Genomic DNA, 23,457 nt, shown 5'->3' on the forward strand with positions numbered 1-23,457 from the left:
CTAAAGAAAGCAATATCTAACTAGAAGCAGTGGAAACAAGGATAGTTTACAGCAATATAAAGATATGAAGATGTAGTAAACGGTATTAGTGTTACCTAAATTTAGCTACATTTCCTTATTTCTTGCCTTTAATTTCTTTGGCATACTATTTTTCAGCCCTTTCTGTGCTTTTTAACGTTGCTCAACCCTCCAAAAATTATCTGATGGATATGTGTATATCTCTGTATATTTACTCATCATTGGCACTATTTCTCCTATTATTAGCAGGCAAGCAAAGAAGTGCTAATGGGTTTCAATCAGATCCCTTGAGGATTACTTCTGCCCATTTCAGATTGTTGATTCCTTGTCTTAAAACATTGGTCGTACTTGTAAAAAATGTATCTGAACTAGAATAGAAATAGCTATTGTAGTTCAGGAGTGTGGTACGAATATAGAAAAAAATGCTAACGATTTTCCCAAGCTCATGGTTTCTAGCAGCATGTAAGTGCAATTTTAGAGAATCACGGGGATCATTTTAAGTTATCAAACTCAACCATCTGCATAGTGTAAGAAAACAAATTAAGGAATCTTAGCCAATGAACAGAAGCCCTTAAAATCTCTGGTTAACTTTCAGGATTTTTTTATATATTTATGAAGTAAATGATTTCATAATTTATTTCTTTATGTATTTATGAAATTCAATTGGAATCTGTCTTCCTGCAATTAATCCTGCAATGGTCATGGCCTTCTTCTGTGTGTCTTTTAGATTTTGGCAGTATTCTGTCAAGTCCCCTGTTTTACTCCCTTGATCAACTTTCCTCTCCTCTCTTCCTGCCAGCTTGTCTGAATCCTTTTTAGGTATGGTGGCCAGAATCGGATTTGCTAGTCAAGGTAGAATAAACAAACAAAGAAATACAAATTATTCTTTTCTATAATTTGGACACTATAACTTTGTTGACGCAACCTGCTGGCTTATGTTGCAATTTAATTAACTACTATTCCAAATTCTTTTTCACGAGTACTGCTGCAAGCTAATTATCCTCTGTCCTATACCTGAGCATTTAATTTGCATTTGTCTGCTAAATTCCACCCTGTTATTATTAATGTCATTTTGAATTTTATTCCTGTCTCCAATTGTTATCAGCAGTCCCATTAAGACACTGTTATCCATCCAAAAGCATTCAACTCTGAATATCTTCCATTCCTTGCCAAAGTCAATCAAATTTGTGTGTGTTGCTGCAGACACTTACAGGTTTCCAGCTGCCCTGAAGCAATCTTACTTTCCATGTAACCTTGATAAAGTAGAATCCTGACTCACGTAGAGAGTAAAAAAAAACATTTAGTTGCTTTAAATATTCATAAGCTATGAATGTAGCAACTGGCATTAAAATAAATATGGCATCGGGGTGGGGGTGGGGCAAGGTAACCAGAATGCTCAATTCTTAAGTACTCTAAAAAGTGTTAGGTAAGATTTTCAAACAGATTAAGTGATTAAGCAAATAGTGCCAGACTATTTTATTTCTTTTATTCCAGGAGAACTCTTGTAGAATATGGGAATATTATATCTTGACTCTAATAATGCATATCTAAATTAAGAGCAAAATAAGGACTGGTGCCTGGTATTTTTAGATAAATCAGCAGCTAGTAAAGCAGTCATTTTCAACAATTGCTCTGTCATGACCAGGAGGAAGGACTCCAGTGGATGCTGCAGGACTCTGTCTTGTGTCCTGTACTATTCAGTGGTTTTAAAATATAACTGAATAAGGCTATAAAGAGGCTACTTATTAAATCATCTGGTGACACAAAAATCAGGTGACACAAAAAATGCATGCTTCCCAAGTCAAATCTACTTTCAAAAGAAATCTTAACAACTTTGAACATCATGCCCAAACTAGTGCACTAGAATGCAAACTCTTGTTTTTAGTATTAAAAACAAATTTAAAAAAATGATATACAAGATAGAATGAGGGTAATGTTACTTGAAAGCAGGACATTCAGGAGAGATCTACTGTAAGTATTTTAGTGGATCATAAACTTAGCAAAAATAAGCTTGTGTGGTGTTGGATGGTATTAAAATAACTATTATGTCCAATCACTGAAAATAAAATTCTATTCTGATTTGTTAGGCCATTTTTGGAGTAGTGTATTCATTCCTTGGCATCATATTTTAAGAAGAAATTTACATACAGTATGTCGTTATATAGAAGATGAAGCAGAATTTATCTCTATTACTCCAGATGTCAAGTTTATAAACAATAGGTAGAAATTACAGGAAAGCAGATCAGGAAAAAATCCTAAAAAATCCTATCAACATAAAAATATGTTACGCCATAGGGAGTAACACATTTTTGAGCTACTGTGAGCTCATAGTAAGGTGATTCTTACATAAGACAACAGACAGATACAGTAACTCTCAAGTTATGAATACCACTTAGAATCAAGGTTTAAATGCTAGCTTTTGATTGCAATAAGTGAAAGAATGTCTAAAACAATTACTACTAGAGTATTAAAGAGAAATTATACTGAGTAGGATTTAAGAAACATCAATGATTTTTTATCCCTGGTCAATCTTAATTTGGCATGCTTTCATGGAGTTAACTGATAACTTTAAGGTCTTTTTTTTTTTGCAATTTAATGGCTAGCTTGTTTGGCTTGATCTTTTAATATAATTAAAAGGTATACATGGGAAACTCCAGGAAACAGTGTCTATTGTCTTATATAAGAATCACCTTGGGCAAGAGTCATCTGTATTCAACTTTTCATCAAAACACAAAGACAATCTCGGATGCTTCACATACAATAAAATAAAGTTTATGTTACTATACTGTTTAGCTGTTATTTTCATAACAAACCATACATTAATACTTATTAACAGGGCGCAATTTAGTAAGGAAACAAGGATTCAGATAAATTGCCATAGGGAGTAACATTTTTGAGCTACTGTGAGCTCATAGTATGGAGATGTGCCAATATGGCCTACTGAAGATTAAGTAAATTTTGAATTGCTTCCCTTTTTCATCCCCCATAGATCAAAACAGTTATGTTATCAAAACTGGAGGGAACATGTTTGAATGGTATAAATGTCTGTTGTCAGATTTGTGTTGGTTATTTTAACATCACACTATCCTTTCTGTTATTCCATCCCTCAACCGAGTTTTGTGATTTGTTCCAGCAAATGGAACAGCTAAAAATCAAGCCAACTTAATAGGTTCCTGGTTTGTCTCTCATCTGAAAATAAAAAAAAGTTCATTCATCTTTCAATCCCAGGGATTGTCAAACACTAGAACAAGACATGATTACAATTCAAAAACAACCTTGATGAAATCCAAACGGTGATTCTTATAAAATGTAAAATAAAAAGAATTATGTGTGATTAAGATATTGGGCTAGCTAGGGAACTCAGATTCTAGTCCATATTAAACCAGGGACACTTACTGAGTGACTTTCCATCTCAATCCAATTCATCACACAGAGTTGTGGTGGGGTAGAGAAAAAATAGGAGGAAGCACTATTGCCCTGTTCACCGCCCTGAGTCCTTTGGGAGAAGGGCGGTATACAAATAAAATTATTATTATTATTATTATTATTATTATTATTATTATTATTATTATTATTATTATTATTATTATTATTATTATTATTATTATTATTATCTTCTGAATAAAAGGCAGGAATATAGACGTAATAAGAAAGATGGAAAAAGCTAATATTGGGATGGGAATGGAACTGGAAAGATGGAATTAGATTCTAGGCTGACCACTAATTTTAATAAGGACTTGGGGCAGAGAGTGCCAGTTTGGTCTTGTGGCTAAGTAGCTAAGTTTCTGGACTAGAAGCAGAGAAATTACAGTTCTAATCCTGCCTCGGGCACAGAGCCAACTGGGTGATTTTGGGCCAGTGTTTATCAGCCCTAGGAAGGAGACAACAGCAAACCACTTCTGAAAATGTGGCCAGGAATACTAGTGACAGCTTTGCTTAATAACCAAGTTGCCAATCCCAATTTTGATCATTAAATAAGGGCTGCCTATAATTTCTAGTTATTAATTAATTATTCTCTAAACTAAAGTGCCATTTGTGTATATCCAAGTTGTTATACACCAGAATTTCTAAGCCTGTGTTAAAATAGGATGCTTTAGCTTTTATCCCATGATATTAGCAGCACTAGGGCACTCTGTCATGGGCAAATCTAAACTATGCGACATTTGTCTTTAGAGCTGTACCCAGAAAATAGTGCATGTAATAATGCAGGGGTGTCAAACTCAATTTCATTGAGGGCCGCATCAACATGGTGGTTGCCCTCAGGGGGCCGCGTGGGTATGGCCAGGATGGGCATGGCCTACTGGGTGGGCGTGGCTAGAGTGCATATGGCCTACTGGGTGGGCGTGGCCAGCTCCACATCGTTCGCATCAAGGGTGCCTGTGGGGGCCTGGGCAGGAGTGGGACAGATCTGAGGGTCTCTGGCAGAAGGAGGGTCTCTGGGCCAGGGCCAAGGCAGTGGGGGGCCGTTCCCTCACTGTTTCCAGGATGGCTTCACGGGCCGCATGAAACCACTTCGCGGGCCGGATCCGGCCCCCAGGCCTTGTGTTTGACATGTCTGTAATAATGCTTCACTTATATACTTCAAATAGATGATTTCCCAGATTTTTACATTGCATTTTTGAAGTGATTCTTTTTTCTTTGTTAGACATCTATTTCCAAATAGTTAAGTGTGTTTATAATGGCTCATTGTACACACACACACACAAAAAGATGGTGTCTAGGAATTTGTAATGGTTGGTTTACTTCATCGGCTGTAAGCTCATCACTGAACAAATTAACTGACTCAGATGAAGACAATTTGCATGTGAGACAATGTCTGATTATTTTTCTGTATTTGGTGACAAGAGAGATATAACATTGCAGATGAACAATACCGTTCTGTACATGACTGCATCCAAAAAGGACATCAACCCATAGAAGCATCTGCAGTTATATAAGCAATTTTTACCCTTGGAAGTTTAAGTTATTTCTCCCAGGGTGTGATTGTATCACATCACTGTAAGCCAGGCTGTTTAAAGAAGGTTAATAAATGAATCTTAATGGGCTGCATTTTCATAGCCTACTAAATCCAACATCTTTTTAGAATAAATATGTAGGCTTTTAAATATCCTTAAAGGTCTAAAACCATAAACATAAGGAGTTGATAGTTACTATTGGATTAAGACTGGAGGTCCCTAGGTTGATCAAGTTCAACTGGCAGATGGGGTCTAGAGAGCGGTTGGAGGTCCAGCCGATCTGAATCTGACTGATTGCAGCTAAGAACCTTTATAAGGTCTTATCCTGTGGCGATGAGGACGGCGAAGTCTAACTACTTCACTGCCCTCATCGCGTCCGCAGATAATCGCCCGGCCGCCCTGTTTAGGGTGACTCGCTCCCTCCTCAACAAGGAGGTGAGGGAGGATCCCTTACAGGGACGGGCCGAGGAGTTTAGTCATCATCTGACGGACAAAATCGCTTAGATCCGGGCCGGCTTGGACTCTGACTGGACGGAGTCTGACGTGGAGGAATCGGACGGTCTTGAGCATGTTATCTGGACTGAGTTCGATCCTGTTTCCCCTGATGATGTGGACAGAATCATGAGGAGGCTGAGCTCCACCACCTGTTTGTTGGATCCGTGCCCCTCCTGGCTGGTTTATGCGGCCCGGGAGGAGACACGAGGCTGGTTCCAGGCAGTAATAACTGCTTCTTTGAAGGAGGGTGTCTTCCCCGCCGCCTTGAAGGAGGCGATGGTGAGACCCCCTCCTCAAAAAGCCTGCCCTGGACCCGGCTGTTTTAAATAATTATCGTCCAGTCTCCAACCTTTGCTTTTTGGCGAAGGTTGTTGAGAGTGTGGTGGCGCATCAGCTTCCTCTGTTCCTGGAGGAAACTGATTATCTGGACCCATACCAATCGGGTTTCAGGCCTGGACACAGCACGGAGACGGCATTGGTCGCGCTGGTGAATGATCTCTGGAGGGCTCGGGACAGGGGTTGTTCCTCTGTCCTAGTCCTATTAGATCTCTCAGCGGCTTTTGATACCATCAACCATGGTATCCTACTGCGGCGTCTCAGGGGATTGGGAGTGGGAGCCACCGTTTTACGGTGGTTCTCCTCCTATCTCCTGGGCCGCTCGCAGTCGGTGTTGACGGGAGGGCAGAGATCCACCCCAAGGCCTCTTGTTTGTGGAGTTCCTCAGGGGTCGGTTCTCTCGCCCCTCCTGTTCAACATCTACATGAAGGCGCTGGGTGAGATCATTCGTGGTTTCGGGGTGGGGTATCATCAGTACGCTGATGATACCCAACTTTTTCTTTCCACCCCGAACCAACCTAGCGATGCCCTCGCCGTGATGTCCCGTTGCCTGGAGGCGGTCCAGGTCTGGATGGGGAGAAACAGGCTTCATCTCAATCCTGCCAAGACTGAGTGGCTGTGCATATCGGCATCTCGGGTTAACCAGACCATTCCACCTTTAACGATGGGGGGTGAGGTGTTACCCCCCGTTGATAGGGCTCGCAACTTGGGCGTCCTCCTTGACTCCCGGCTCAATTTTGGAAGACCATATAGGAGCTGTGACCAGGGGGGTTTTGCCCAGGTTCGCCTGGTGCGCCAGTTGCGACCCTACCTGGACCGAGATGCCCTATGCACAGTCACTCATGCACTCGTGACCTCCTATTTAGACTACTGCAACGCTCTCTACATGGGGCTGCCCTTGAGGACCACTCGGAGGCTTCAGCTGGTGCAGAATACGGCCGTGCGAGTTGTGATGGGGGGTTCCCGATACTCCCATGTAACACCTCTACTCCGTGAGCTGCATTGGCTTCCGGTTGCCCTCCAAGTGAGATTCAAGTTGCTGGTGATGACGTATAAAGCCCTAAATGGCTTGGGTCTGGGATATCTGAGGGAACACCTGCTGCCAGAATCAAGTTTCCTTCGTCCAGTGCGCTCCCACAGGGAGGGTCTTCTCAGAGTGCCGCCGGTAAAAGATTGCCGGCCGGTAACACCCAGGGGGAGGGCCTTCTCAGTGGGTGCGCCTGCCCTCTGGAACCAGCTGCCCGTGGAGCTTAGGACTGCTCCTGAACTCCGTTCATTCTGCCGGGACCTGAAGACCTGGCTCTTCGAGCTCTCTGGCCCAGGCTGAGAATTTTAATTTTAATTTTAATTGGTTTTTTTTTACTTTTTTCAGGGACTGTTGTAATTATTTTTAATTGTTTTTAACTTTTGTATTTCTTGTTTTAAATTACCCTGTAAACTGCCCTGAGTCCTTCGGGAAAGGGCGGTATATAAATCCAATTAAATTAAATTAAATTAAATTAAATTAAATTAAATCTTTGGATATTTAAAGTTACCAGGAAACGATTAGACTCCAACCCTCTGTGAGAAAAACAACAACCATCCCTACCACCCAAGATAGGGTGTGGGTCAAAAATGGGTACTGGGGAGAGAGAGGGCTGTTGTTGTTGTTAGCTGCAAAGTCGTGTCCGACCCATCGCAACCCTATGGACAACATTCCTCCAGGCCTTCCTGTCCTCTACCATCTTCTGGAGTCCATTTAAGCTCACGCCTACTGCTTCAGTGACTCCATCCAGCCACCTCATTCTCTGTCGTCCCCTTCTTCTATTGCCCTCGATCTTTCCCAGCATTATGCTCTTCTCCAGTGAGTCCTTCCTTCTCATTAGGTGGCCAAAGTATTTGAGTTTTAGCTTCAGGATCTGGCCTTCTAAAGAGCAGTCAGGATTGATCTCCTCTAGGACTGACCGGTTTGATCGCCTTGCAATCCAAGGGACTCGCAGGAGTCTTCTCCAGCACCACAGTTCAAAGGCCTCAATTCTTTGGCACTCAGCCTTTCTTATGGTCCAACTTTCACTGCCATACATTGCAACTGGGAAGACCATAGCCTTGACTATACGCAATTTTGTTGACAGGGTGATGTCTCTGCTTTTTAGTGTGCTGTCTAGATTTGCCATGGCTTTCCTCCCCAGGAGCAAGCGTCTTTTAATTTCTTGGCTACAGTCCCCATCTGCAGTGATCTTGGAGCCCAGGAAAATAAAATCTGTCACTACCTCCATTTCTTCCCCATCTATTTGCCAGGAATTGAGAGGGCCAGATGCCATGATCTTGGTTTTCTTAATGTTAAGTTTCAACCCAAGTTTTGCACTCTCCTTCTTCACCTGCAACAAGAGGCTCTTTAGTTCTTCTTCACTTTCTGCCATTAGAGTGGTATCATCTGCGTATCTTAGGTTGTTGATATTTCTTCCGGCAATCTTAATTCCAACTTTTGATTCATCTAGCCCTGCCTTTCTCATGATGTGCTCTGCATATAAGTTAAATAGGCAGGGCGACAGTATACAGCCTTGCCGGACTCCTTTCCCAATTTTGAACCAATCAGTGGTTCTGTGTCCAGTTCTCACTGTTGCTTCTTGACCCACATATAGGTTTCTCAAGAGACAAATAAGATGGTCTGGTACTCCCATCTCTTTAAGAACTTGCCACAGTTTGTTATGATCCACACAATCAAAGGCTTTAGCATAGTCAATGAAGCAGAAGTAGATGTTTTTCTGGAACTCCCTAGCTTTCTCCATGATCCAGCGTATGTTGGCAATTTGATCTCTAGTTCCTCTGCCTCTTCGAAATCCTGCCTGCACTTCTGGTAGTTCTCGATCCACATACTGCTGAAGTCTAGCTTGTAGGATTTTAAGCATGACTTTACTAGCATGAGAAATGAGTGCAATGGTGCGATAGTTTGAACATTCTTTGGCACTGCCTTTCTTTGGAATTGGAATGTAAACTGATCTTTTCCAATCCTGTGGCCACTGTTGAGTTTTCCATTTTTGCTGGCAAATTGAGTGTAGCACTTTTACTGCATTGTCTTTTAAGATTTTGAATAGCTCAGCTGGAATACTGTCACCTCCACTAGCTTTGTTGTTGCTCAGCTTTTCTAAGGCCCACTTCACTTCACATTCTAGGATGTCTGGCTCGAGGTCAGTGACAACCTCATTGTGATTATCAGGGACGTTAAGCTCATTCTTGTATAGTTCTTCTGTGTAATTTTGCCACCTCTTCTTAATCTCTTCTGCTTCTGTTAGGTCCCTGCCATTTTGGTCCTTTATCATGCCCATTTTTGCATTAAACGTTCCCTTCATTTCTCCAATTTTCTTGAAAAGATCTCTGGTCCTCCCTATTCTATTGTTTTCTTCTATTTCTTTGCACTGTTCATTTAAGAAGGCATTCTTATCTCTTCTAGCTATTTTCTGGAATTCTGCATTCAATTGGGCATATCTTTCTTTTTCTCCCTTGCCTTTTGCTTCCCTCCTTTCCTCAGCTATTTGCAAAGCTTCCTCAGACAGCCATTTTGCTTTCTTGCATTTCTTTTTCTTTGGGATGGTTTTGGTTGCTACCTGTTGTACCTGTCGCGAACCTGTTGCTACCTGTTGCTACCTGTTGCTACCTGTCGCGAACCTCTGTCCATAGTTCTTCAGGCACTCTGTCTATCAGATCTAATTCCTTAAATCTATTTGTCACCTCTACTGTATATTCAACAGGGATATGATTTAATTCATACCTGAGTGGCCTAGTGCTTTTCCCTACTTTCTTCAGTTTAAGCCTAAACTTTGCAAGGAGAAGCTCATGGTCTGAGCCACAGTCAGCTCCTGGTCTTGTTTTTACTGACTGTATAGAGCTTCTCCATCTTTGGCTGCAGAGCATATAGTCAATCTGATTTCTGTGTTGACCATCTGGTGATGTCCATGTGTAGAGCCGTCTCTTGGGTTGTTGGAAAAGAGTGTTTGCTATGACCATCGTATTCTCTTGACAGAATTCTATCAGCCTGTGCCCTGCTTCATTTTGCACTCCAAGGCCAAACTTGCCTGTTATTCCAGTTATCTTTTGGCTTCCTACTTTAGCATTCCAATCCCCCATGATGATAAGAACATCAGTTTTTGGTGTTAGTTCTATAAGGTGCTGTAGGACTTCATAGAACTGGTCAATTTCATCCTCTTGAGCACTGGTGGTTGGGGCATAGACTTGGACTACTGTGATATTGAATGGTTTGCCTTGGATTCGAACTGAGATCATTCTGTCATTTTGAGGATTGTATCCCAGTATTGCTTTTCCTACTCTTTTATTGACTATGAAGGCTACTCCATTTCTTCTGAGGGATTCTTGCCCGCAGTAGTATACCTGATGGTCATCTGAATTAAATTCACCTATTCCTGTCCATTTTAGTTCGCTGATACCTAAGATGTCAATGTTCAGTCTTGTCATCTCTTGTTTGACCACGTCCAGCTTGCCTTGATTCATGGATCTTACATTCCAGGTTCCTATGGAGACAAAATCTTTACAGCATCGGACTTTCCTTTCACCACCAGACACATCCACAGCTGAGCGTCCTTTCGGCTTTGGCCCAGTCGCTTCATTCTTTCTGGCGCTACTAGTACTAGCCCTCTGCTCTTCCCCAGTAGCATATTGGACGCCTTCCAACCTGAGGGGCTCATCTTCCAGCGTCATATCGTTTTGCCTTTTGGTACTGTCCATAGGGTTTTCATGGCAAAGATACTGGAGTGGGTTGCCATTTCCTTCTCCAGTGGATCACGTTTTGTCAGAACTCTCTGCTATGACCTGTCCGTCTTGGTTGGCCCTGCACGGCATAGCTCATAGCTTCATTGAATTACGCAAGCCCTTTCGCCACGACAAGGCAGTAATCCATGAAGGGGCTAGAAATATAATATTTATGCAGTCTGATCAGATACTGATTACAACTTTCTCCATCAGAAATTTATCTTGCTTCTCCATTCCAATGCTTCCCTGTCTTGTATGTAGCTGAAATTCTTTCCGATTTGCCCAGACTGCCCTCATTTGGAAAGTTACTTGGGAGAACTTAGACCGGCCACTCTCTTTTCTCTTAATGAAGACTATCTTAAACAATGCAATAAATGGGATGAGAGAACCAGGTCTCATTGTGAAACAGTGGTATACAACTACAAAGACAATGGGTGCAGATCACAGTCTACCTGAGTCAGTTGTTAGAAAAAACAACCTATTTATTATCATTTGGATTCATCAGCTAAGTCACTCACATCCTGCAGAATCCAGAGACTATGGTAACAATAGATTTTCACACAGACCATAACCACTTCCATATCTGGCAGGGCAATTCGTAATTTACCTGACCAATTATGGACCACCATTTGTAAACATCATCTTCCAGCTCTTTACATGGAACTTTACAGATCACCCTAGAATGGCAGCATTATGAACTAAATGAGTCAAGAGAAAGGATGCCTGAGACTCCATTGTCTTCCACCCAAAAACCAAATCTTTGAAAATAGGCCACCATTCATTCTTCAGACTGCACATAAAGGAAGTCAGTTCAGCAGGGCTCAAACCACTGGGAGAGCAGACAAATCCAAGCACAATAAACCTGGTTCCTAAAAATGACAGCAATAGTGGCAAATATCTGTAGCTTGGGTGTAGGATGAGGGTGAAGGCTCATTCTCCGAGCGTGTGGATTGGTTTCCGAACGTTTCGTTGCCAGGCTGGGTAATATCTTCACTGGAGTTTAAATGCTGAAGATATTACCTAGCCTCGTAATGAAACATTCAGAAACCAACCCACACGCTCAGAGAATGAACTTTCACCCTAAATGACAGCAATCTTCAATTTGGTTTGACTGAGACTCTGCGCCTGCTAGGGCCACCCCTAAAGGTAAAGGTAAAGGTAAAGGTTCCCTCGCACATGCATGCTAGTCGTTTCCGACTCTAGGGGCCAGTGCTCATCTCCGTTTCAAAGCCGAAGAGCCAGCGCTTGTCCGAGGACGACTCTGTGGTCATGTGGCCGGCATGACTAGACGCCAAAGGTGCACGGAACGCTGTTACCTTCCCACCGCAGTGGTCCCTATTTTTCTACTTGCATTTTTACGTGCTTTCGAACTGCTAGGTTGGCAGAAGCTGGGACGAGTAACAGGCGCTCACTCTGCCACACGGCACTCGGGATTCGACCCGCCAAACTGCCGACCTTCTGATCGACAAGCTCAGTGTCCTAACCCACTGAGCCACCCATATATATATATATATATATATATATATATGTATATATATATATATATATATATATATATATATACTGTACATACATATGTAGTATTACCAAAGCCCTATTCCTCACTTGCTCAGTTTCCTGAAAGCTATCAGACAATGCAGCATATCACAGAAAAGGCAGAAATATTAGCATCACGATATGCAATCCTTATGCAGGAAGATTTGCTTGAAGTTAAGAAGCCATGGAAAAGATTATGCTTGCAGAAGATTACTTTATGCACAAAAATGGAAGGATGCTTCAATCCCCACAATGGATGAGGGAGTTAGCAGAGATGGCTAAATTGATTGCTTTGATAAAAGAAAAAAACACAAGTACTTTTGTTTCTACTTGGAAACCGCTTCTGGACTTTGTGCTTGAGGTGGAAAAATAAATAAATGAAACTTTGGTTTGGGGTTTTACGGATTAGATAGATCTGTTGTTATAGAAATGGCTCTTTTACACTATTACGTAAAAGTAAAAAGTTGAGGTTCGATGTTACTTCTTATTCTACCGCACCAAAGGGAGTTGCAAGTCAATGCCTTTTCTTTCTTTTTCCCTTCTTCTCTACACTTTTCTCTTTCGTTTTCCCTCCCCTATTTTTCCTATTATTTGCTTTTGTATTTTGTATTTTACATTATAACCTAACAAAAAGGATTGACATGGAAAAAATTATGCTTGCCAGGGCAACCATCAGCCCTAGGGTTACCCACTGGAAAGGAAACTAGGAGTCTGCTGCAGATGCAACTAGTCTAGAGAAAGGCATTTCTCAGAGCTTGACTCAAACATCTCTGTTTATCTCCCAAAAACAACGACATAAAAAAACCAAGAGGCTGTTTCACTCACTTCTTGATTACAGGAGACAAAGCAAAATCATTGGTCCAGTTCCCTTGGACCTCCCATTCGCTTTTCCCACTTGCCTCTCACTCATTCTCTCTCTCTTTCACTTTCTTTCTCTAGGGGAGTTATTGTTCTTAATATAAGCAAATGTTTGCCTTCCCTAGAATTAAAACTCCCTTCCTCCCCACACGCCACTTCTCTCTGGTTGAGTGGGATTGGCCACATCTAGCAAGAAGCCAAAGCTCAATTTCACCCCTTGGTCCCTGCAGACTATGTAGCTTCTAAAGAGAGCTAAAAAAAATACACAAATAAAATAGAAGAGCTTTCTAAAATTTGTTCTCAATTTCAACCTGGAATTGCCCAAGACCGCTGGCAAGAGTCCCCCGAGAGCAGGGCAGCCTGCCTGCAGCATACGCTGAGGTAATCAAGAAGCTGGCACAATGGGCACGGTGCCACTACTCCCCATAGGGATGCCCTTTCAAATGAATGAGCTTGTTTTTATGCAATGTTTTTAAACACAGCAATGATCTGCTACTTGAAGCCAAGGATGCATTCTGCAATAACAATAACTGCCACCATCACCACAATGCTGAGCAATAAAAGAAGAGCCAACTAACAGTGGAATAACTAGAATAGCTCCATGTCCAGAGGGATGAGTGGCCCAAGGTCACCCACTTGGTTTTGTTCCTAAGGCTGGATTAGAACTCATGGTCTCCCAATTTCTAGCCTGGTACAATATCTTAGCCACTACACCAAGTGTATTTCTGATTAATCCATTATACTTGTTTTGACTATGAGAGTTTAAAGGATACCCACACGGGCTGGGGGTTATTCTCCTCTAATGTTATTTTCATATCAATGACTGTGAGAAAACTCGGGTTGCTAGAAAATAAATGTAAAATGTGAAGATTATTTCAAGTCAAACTCAATTCAGAGTGATTTTTTTTAACAATATGGAAGTAGCTTGCCATTCCTGGATGCTTTTTTGACTTTCTTGTCTAACCTTCAGTCTCTTCTCCAAGTACTAACTAGATTCAACCTTGCTTTGCCTTTTGATGTTAAACCATAGTTGGCTAGATGCTACTCTCTGCTATACCCAATTGATCATAACTGGCCCAAAGTCACCCACTGAGTTCTATGGTCAGGTGGGACTTAAATCTGGTCTTATCATTCCCAGTCCAATTTTAATCAGAATGCAACATCCGTTGGTTCTATTCTGCCCATTCATTACAACATGCTTATCTTAAAAAAAGGTAAAGGTAAAGGTTCCCCCGCACATGCGTGCTAGTCGTTTCCGACTCTAGGGGCCGGTGCTCATCTCAGTTTCAAAGCCGAAGAGTCAGCGTTTGTCTGAGGACGTCTCCATGGTCATGTGGCCGGCATGACTAGATGCCAAAGGCGCACAGAACACTGTTACCTTCCTACCGTAGTGGTCCCTATTTTTCTACTTGCATTTTTACATGCTTTCGAACTGCTAGGTTGGCAGAAGCTGGGACGAGTAACAGGCGCTCACTCTGTTATGTGGCACTCGGGATTCGACCTGCCAAACTGCTGACCTTCTGATCGACAAGCTCAGCGTCCTAACCCACTGAGCCACTGCGTGCCTATGCTTATCTTACCACCCTATAAATGTTCTCATTGGAACTTATATTATTAACCCCAACCTTCCCTTTTTGAATCTATCTGTTCTCTGCAATCTTAGCTGAGGCTTAGCTGCAAGGGAAGATATGGAATGGACTCTTTTCAGCCACTGAACACAAAAGACTTTGGAACCTCCATCCCTCGAAAGATTTGCCATTTCATCCCTTGATCTTCAGCACCATAGTAAACTCTACAAATTAAAGAATGTTTGTTAATGGTTGGCCATATTAATTTTTAAAAATACAATTGATTTTAGACGGTGATTTTCTTTGTCTCTTATACTTTGCTTCTTATTGGCCTTAGTTTTTCCTTCTGTTTAAATTTTCCATTATTGTTTTTGTTTATATGGGGTTTTTTATAGGTATTTCTGTTGGCAATTTGGGCTTTTTATTCAATAAAAATGCCATTTATTTAAAACGTACCAAGTTAAGCCATTGGTTACCTGTCTTGATTTATGCTAGGATTTAGTCCGATAATATGTTGTACAGTAGCAAAATGACTAAGCTAAGAAATATAAAATAATAAAGGTTTAACAATAAAAATCATAATGCCCAGGATGCCTTTCTACACTCAACCAGCAATCATGTACTTCATACATTAATATTCTGGATTCAGTACATTTGCCCCTCCCTTTTTAAAAGGTATAAATTGGTGGCCATCATCATGCCTTACAATGAGATGAAAGACATGGCAAAATGATATACAGTATAGCCTCACATATGATACTCTGGCACTCCAGGGACCAGCTGAGGCACAGAGCAGGGAAGATCAGAGTAGAGAAATGAAATCTACTGCTCTTTGGCATAGCAAAATGCATCAGGCTAAAAGATATGCAGCAGATACTCTTGCCGATTTGACCTAGACTGCTGCTTCCTTTCAGATATTCCACCTATTGGACCCTACACTTCTCAATCAGGAGTTAATCCAAAGAAAGAAGCTGTCACAAAAATCAAGTGTGTAGGTTACAAGAAAGTCCTGGTTCAGTCACTGAATGTGTAAAATAGCTAGGGTCTGTTCCACATAGACAAAGAGAGAAGGAAAAGGATATACAGATAGTCCTCAACTTGCAACAGTTCATTTAGTGACTGTTCAAAGTTACAACTGCACTGATAAAAATGACTTATGACTGTTTTTCACACTTGCAACCGTTGCAGCATCCCCATGGTCACATGATCAAAATTAGGATACTTGCAATATTTATGACTGTTGCAGTGTCCCTGGGTCATGCGATCACCTTTTGCAACCTTCTGACAAGGAAAGCCAATGGGGAAGCCAGATTCACTTAACAACCAGGTTATACTAACTTAACAACTGCACTGATTCACTTGACAACTGTGGCAAGAAAGGTTGTAAAATGGGGCAAAACTCAGTTAACAAACGTCTCACCTAGCAACATAAATTTTGGACTCAATTGTGGTCGTAAGTTGAGGACTACCTGTATTCATTAACTATCAAGGTTAAAAAAAACTTATCTTGGATATAAAACAGTAGAAGCCAGTTGTGAGGCTGGGCTGCTCCTGCTATTACCAATCAGTATTTCCAACCTTTTCCCAAGTAGCTATGGTAGCTATTGAAAAAGAAGCCAGGGTGAAGATGCTCTCGTGCAAATCAAGTCTTCCTACAATTACAGTCAGGCACCAGATGACCTGCACAGATTAGGTTAATCAGTTAAAAGAATATAGCAGCTCCTAATTACATTTTTCAGGAAGAGAATCTGGGGGAGGCAACAACAGACACAGCCTGTTGGGTGAGGTTGGGGAGGTAGACTCCATAAAATCAAGCAGATGCTTGGATAAAGTAAACCAAGAGAGACTGGACAAAAAGTAACCTCTTAAACTCATTATCTGCTCCTGTTCCACTAATGCACAGGCAGCTCATACACTTAGCTTAATGGCTGAGAAAGGAACCAAGATGGGAACCCCTCAGGATTAATCAAGAGGAACCAAAGACCAAAGAGGCCTCCAAACCCATCAGCTCTTCCCTTAGAAAGTCATCTGGCTTGGATAAAGCAGCTGGGCCCCTTCCTTTTCGTGGAAGAAGAAAGAACTACATTTATACATTTATTATATTGCCCAGGGACCTACTATTGTTCCGTGGAAGGTGAACGCCAATAAACAAAGACTGCACTATCCTGCCTCATAATCACAACAAGGTTACCACCAACTCTTTGTTTTACTGTGGACAGCTTTGGGGCTAGGATCAAGAGACACAAAGAAGTCCTACAGATAGACCTTGTTGTATAAGTTAAGCACTTGGCTGCAGCTTTGGGAATATGTAGATTGAATTAATCAACCAAGTCAAAGCTTTGGAGAAAATGGCTTCAGGCAGACCACAAAAGTTAAATGAGCATCAGGATACATGGAGCATGAAGCCAATTAAGAAGCTGCACAGCAGTAGAAGCATCTAGCCTTTCCCAATCCTGGTAAACCTTGGCCCCCCAACTCTGAGGTTACCATTTCCATCAGAACTAAAGTCATCAGACTGAGGAAGGCAACTTTAGCCTGTACTCAAGGGTGCCTGGCCAAACATCTTAGTTCAGAAGCCACAGAAATAAGTCTAAAAAGCACAAAACAGTTTGTGGCATGGCTTCCATGGTTCCAAGGATGCCGGAGAACAGTGTTTTCCAACCCTGGCCATTTTAATATGTATAAACTTCCACATGCTGGCTGGGGAATTTTGGGATTTGAAGTCCACACATCTTTAAAATGGGTAAGGTCTCTGGCATAAAATTGAAAGTCACTAATTGCGGAAGAAGGAAAGATGAGTGTGCAACAGTCACTTTGAATCAAGGAATTACTCTTGCTGGCTGGTTCTTTTTTGCCTCCTCCATACACAGAAGTAGATGCAGCTTTTACATACCTAGCAAAAGGCAAAAATCTGCACAGTAAAATCAGCCAACATGCACAGATGCAGGAAAGGACCATGAAGTCGCCAGGAAGTACCAGCAAGCAACTCAAGGTTCAAAGCCATCTTTGTCATAACTAGAGAAGCATGTTCCCTATTAAAAGCAGGCTAAGCATACTGGCAGAAGGGAGAAAGGCTCTAGCCTGAAGCAAATTGTATACTGATGGTTAACTGTGGCAATAAAATGCCTTTCAATCCCTCCTAGAGTTAAGCCCTAGGCGGAAGCTGTGACTTCTTCGGCTAAATGATTCACACATAGGATTCACACATTATACTAGTCCACTCTTTAGGCCTAGACCTGCCAGCATAGAATTTCATTACTCTCTTCAACCAGAGCGAGCAGTTTTCTGCTATAGTCCTGATATATGTACATGTAATCAGGCATCATTTGTAATCCAAGTGTTCAGCTTTTGCAGCAGTCTTTTCCAACCCCTGATCTATCAGCCTCAATTGGTCACTGCTATCAGGGATGTTTGGCAATTGTCATCCAAGCTATTTAGATTGCCTTGGGAAGGGAAGGTCCTTTTAGCCTTTCTTTTAAGGGCTGGCAGCACAACCCAGCTATACTCTTTGACTACGTGTTGTTCTTCCCTCTTCTGCAACGGGGCTCTGGGCTGATTTCCTTTTTCTTCCCAAAGGCAGACTGATGTCTCCTTCTGCCTAGGGTGCAAAGGAACCGGGACACGTCGGCCAAAGAAGGGAGGTGAAAGCAAGGCGCCTATTCTCCATCTCCGATAGGCAAAGTCGACTGCCCCCCCCCTGACAATGTCAGCTGGCAGACCTCCGTCTCAAATGGAAGAAGCCCCCCCCCCCGTACCAGCCTGGGACGCCAACCTGGACTCCTTGGCCACCTTTACTCAGCCCTTGAGGTGCGATCGAATCCAGCAGGCTGTCGGGGGTGGGAGGGCATCAAAGTCCGGCAGGAGAACGGCCCCTCTCTCCTTGGCTTAGCAAAGCCACCTCTGGCCGGGTCAAAAGAGAACTCGGGCCTTTTCTCCGCCAGACCCCCTCCCCGGAAAAAAAAAAGGGCGAGGAAGAGGAAAAATCTCAGCGCCCAGAGACTGAACGGCTCGGAGATGGCGAGACAGCAGTCAAGACTCCCCCCACCCCACCCCCGGCGCGCTCTTACCTCCTGCAGCTGAGGGTCCATCTGCTTTGGAGGCGCTTGCCGGGAGGAAGAGGAGGAGGAGGAGAGGCTTTCCCGCCGAGCCGAAAAGCAGGCGCGATTCTATCGCATGGGCGTCCGCTTGGCAGGGCTTCAGCCGGTCTGGAGCAACAACGAGAAAACCTCCTAAAGCCGACCGGGCGCGCTCAGAGGCAGCTCCGACATCCCGCAAGCGGGGCCAAGCGAGTGGCCGGTCCCAGTTCCGACTCCGCCTTTAGCCGCGTCTGATTGGACGGCGGGAGAGCCTTTGGGTGGGGTCTGTCTCTCTCTCTCTCTCTCTCTCTCTCTCTCTCTCTCTCTCTCTCTCTCTCTCTCCAGCGAGAACGCCGGCCTGTGGTCCCTTCTTCGCCTTCTTCCCACCTCAAGGCGCGGCCGAGGGAGCGCGCCGAGGTTCGCTGAAGATCGAGCTCCGGGGTTCCGAGAATTTAGAGCCGGACGAAGAAAAAGCAGCCCCTTCTTTCTAATCCTAAAGCACTCTGTACATGCTCAGAAGCACTGTGTCCGGGCCCTGCGCTGTATTCGTTCCAGGGCGTCGAGATCAGAAGGCTGAGGACCTCGCAACTTTTGAACTTTTTTTGTTATCCCTCGATGTTTCGCCGGTGCAAATCGAATTGTAATAACCAGTGGCTTTTTTTTTTTTTTTGGTAAAAGAAAAAGGTGCCGGAACTCACACGTGTCATACAACCCGCCTTGCCTAACCTACAAGGTTCCATCCAAAAAAGGTGCCGGAATTCCGTTCTGAGCGTTCAATGAGAAAAAAAGCCCTGGCATTAAAAATACGCAATCTCCTTTCACTAAACTAACTAAACTAACCATCCTTTCACTAAAGGCGCTTCTCTGTGGCTGCGTGTTGTATTATTGACTTGAATACAAAATCGCCTCTTTTCCAAGGATTTTATTTAAAAGAAATATGTTGTTGTGGTTAAAATACAGACGCGACTGGAGGCGGGGGAAATACTCTAATTGGGTTTTGGTTTGAATACCCCACCTGCAGCTGTTGTGTCTGCTGTTGATTGTATGCTGTTTTAGGGTTGGCGTATTTCACACAAGCTTTAATAATAATAAACTATAAATTTGCAGAGTTCTATTGTGGCTAGACGCCTTGGGGAAGTAGTGAAAGCCACAGGAACAGACAATGTTATTAACTCAAGACTATCGTTTATAAAAGAAGGGATCCCGAAGAGGATAAAATAGAACCAGTGATTAATTAGAGAGAGTGGAAACACATCACGTTTATAGATGTTTGATATGTGCCTGTATTATAATGCTCTCCCAATTTAAAAATTAATACTTTAAAAAGAGTTTTAAATAATGTATTATTCATCTGCTTAAGTTTTCATAAGAGTGAAAAAGCATTAAAAGCAAAAAAAATACTTGGAGTGGCAAGAGAAAGCATTGTCAAGCGTTTCCTTTTCTCTCCAGCAAGAATGAAATAACCTCAGTTAGATCTTCCAGTTGCAATCTAGTTAAAAATACTGCTATTAAAATGAAAAGGTTTCAAAATCTGGAGAGCAGCTTTAATCATTACAGTATTTAAAATACATTTAGGTACCTACTGTTCTCAAATTCCAGTAATGAGGAAACTATTAGGCTTTTTATTCTAGTCTGGCATCCAGCAGAAGAATGGGAAAACAAATTTCATCATCCAATAATTTATACGTCCATCGATTGAAGCTATAGATAATGAGAGTTAGTGTCCATTACTTATGGATAAAAGTTGCATTATGCCAGCAAGAATCAAGTTATGCCATTGCAATGATAAGAGCAATTTTCTTCCAATAGGTAAGTGAATAAGTGGCATTTCTCTAAAACTGGCAACTAATTGATTAGTGTTGTAATGGAGCTTACTCCTGGTAACTATATAGAATTACAAACTAAATATCCTGGAATCTTTGTGTGATCCATTTATATCTTAAGTGGAGATCATTAGGTATCTCATAAATTGGCTTTTAGTTTGTGAAAAAGTATGCCAATCTCACAATAAATCTGTGCCACGTAATTTAATGTTTGTTTTAGCAAATAAAAGACTACCTCACATGAAATAAATGAGAACATAACACAGTTAGAGGATTAATAGTACAAAGGATGACAATTTATCAAAACTGCAAATTGCAACAATAATGCCATGCAGAGGTATGAAAGGAATCAACCCAAATCAACCCCAAAAAGCCAACACAATGCTAGGCTGCATTAACAGAGGGACAGACTCAAGATCACTGTCAGGAAGTTTTTCCTTAGTTCCAGGTTGCTTCTTTCTTTGATCAGTTTCCAACCATTGGTTCTCGTCCTTCCCTCTGGTGCTTTGGTGAACAACTTGGCCCCCTTTGCCCTGTGGCAGCCCCTCAGATACTATAACACTGCTATCATGTCTTCCCTATTTCTTCTTTTCTTTAGACTAGCCAAACGCAAGTCCAGTAACCGTTCCTTGTATGTTTTAGTCCCCAGGCCTTTGATCATCTTAGCTGCTCTGAATTTTTCTCTGAATTTTTTCCAAACACTCTACATCAGACATGTCAAACTTGCACATCACGTGACATCGCGCAACGTATCGGGACGATTTTGCCATTCCCGGCAGTGGGGAGGGCGCAGCTTCTGTATGACCCATGGGCTGACAGTTTGACACCCCTGCTCAACATCTTTTTTGTGATATGGTGACCAAAATTGGCTGCAGTATTCCAGGTGTGGTCTTACTAGGGTTTTATAAAGCGGTAATGCCTCTGTTTATACAACCCACAATTGTATTAGCTTTTTTGGTGGCTGCTGCACACTGCTGGCTCATAGTCAAGTGACTGTCCACTAGGACTCCAAGGTCCCTCTCACAGTTACTGTTTTTAAGTCAGGTCTTGCCCAATCTGTACTTGTACCTTTGATTTTTTTTCTACCTAAATGTAAGACTTTGCTTTTCTCCACATTGAAACTCATTTTGTTGGATAGGGCCCATTGTTCAAGTTTGTCAAGATCTTTTTGGATCCTGAGTTTGTCTTCTGGGGTTTTGGCTACTCCTGTCAGTTTGGTGTCATCTGCAAATTTGATGAATTCCCCTTCAATTCCCTCGTCTGAAGATTTTGAAGAGTACTTGGCCTAAAACGGAGCCTTGTGGTACCCCACTGCTTACTTCTCTCCATATGGATGTAGTGCCATTGAGTACTACCCGTTGGGTATGGTGTGTTAGCCAGCTACAGATCCATCTGGTGGTGATGTTGTCTAGAGGGAGTCAAGCTATTCTCCAAAGCACCTGAAGGCAAGACAAGAAGCAATGGATGGAAACTAACCAAACAGAGAAGCAACCTAGAACTAAGGAGAAATTTCCTGACAGTTAGAACAATTAATCAGTGGAACAACCTGCCTCCAGAAGCTGTGAATGCTCCAATATTGGAATTCTGGGAGTCGAAGTCCACAAGTCATAAAAGAGCCAAGGTTGCCTACCCCTAGTATAGGGTTTCCTGCCTGAGCAGGGAGTTGGACTAGAAGACCTCCAAGGTCCCTTCAAACTTTATTATTATTATTAACCACACACTCAGCTGCAGCAAGGACTACTTGTCAAACATCTGCAATATCTGTACAGGTGCTGGAAAAATTATTCAGCTACAAGGTAACAAGTAGAAATATGATAGAGAAAAAGGCTGACAATATGATTTCATGTATTCCTTAGATTTCTATATTATCTTTATTTTTGGTCAACTAAAGCAGATAATGTTCCTTTTTCAAACCTTCCTACAGTTACAACCCTGTGAGGTAGCTTAGGTTAAGAGCTACAGGCCCCAAATCTGATCAGCTTTCATGTTGTCTAAGGGAGAACTTGAACTCATGATATCCCAATTTCTAGCCCGGCACTCTTGTCACATCAGCAAACTGACTTTCTTGATGCTTACTCATCTAGTTTCAATCCACCTCCATATGATGTTTTTGTGCACAGAACTGTCCATATTTACTATAAGTAAGTACTCTTTATTTTAGTGGTACAAATAGTCCTCGACATATGACCACAATTGGGATCAGAATTTCTGTTGCTAACCAAGGTGGTTGTTAAGTGAATCGTGCCCAGTTTTCCATCCTTTTTTTGCCATGGTTGTTGAGTGAATTCACGACCATGTGATTAAGTTAACCACATGGTCGTTAAGCAAATCTAGTTTCCTCCACTGACTTTGCTTGTTGGAAGCTGGCTGGGAAGGTCTCAAATGGCAATCACGTGACCCTGGGATGCTGCAATTGCCATAAACACATGAACTTTACCTCAGGTCTGGGGATGCTGTGACAGTTTGAGGACTGTAAGTCATAGGTCATAAGTCACTTTTTTCAGTACTGTTGTAACTTTGAACATTGTGCTAAACTTATGGTTGTGAGTCGTGAACTACTGTACCTGTATTTACTTGCAAGTCTATTGTGGGAAGGCCAATAAAACTGAAAATTGTGAATTGGACAAAGTCAGCAGCTATCTCTATTTTAGTCAAAAAATTAACATGAAAGATACATATCATGGAAGGAATTCTGATCTAGACTAAACTGGGCCAGAGCATAATTTTCATGGAAACATGCAGCACTTCACTATTATTTATTTATATAAGCATAATCATATTATTTATATTTATTTGGTATATAAGTTTATTATCTAAGCATAATTTTTCTTGAATTGCAGCCCACTGTCAAGAATTACTACCCCTCCAGTTAATTTTTATATGTTTTAATGATGAAAAAAATTGTGTATAAGTATATAATGTGTGCATGAATATAAAAGCTGAGAAGCTTTTGCACTGTGGTTACAGTGCACATATGGTTCTCTCTTTGGTTACATTATCTTCTCATATTTAACAGAAATGAAGCCCCTTCTATATATTACGTCAATCA

General features: G+C 42.0%; 1 protein-coding gene across 1 annotated transcript in view; it reads right to left on the minus strand.

Moving 5' to 3' along the window:
• Positions 1 to 18,749, minus strand: part of LOC310631852 (unconventional myosin-X-like) — a 116,236-nt gene extending 97,487 nt beyond the window's left edge. The window contains exon 1 of the mRNA XM_083348599.1: positions 18,577 to 18,749. Coding sequence (XP_083204725.1) covers positions 18,577 to 18,597 — 21 coding nt within the window. The 5' untranslated portion in view covers positions 18,598 to 18,749. The remainder of the gene's footprint in view (positions 1 to 18,576) is intronic.
• Positions 18,750 to 23,457: the final 4,708 nt, after the last annotated feature.

The sequence above is a fragment of the Vipera ursinii genome (genome assembly GCF_947247035.1).
Source record: "Vipera ursinii genome assembly, chromosome: 1".
In the NCBI taxonomy this organism is placed as follows: Eukaryota; Metazoa; Chordata; class Lepidosauria; order Squamata; family Viperidae; genus Vipera; species Vipera ursinii.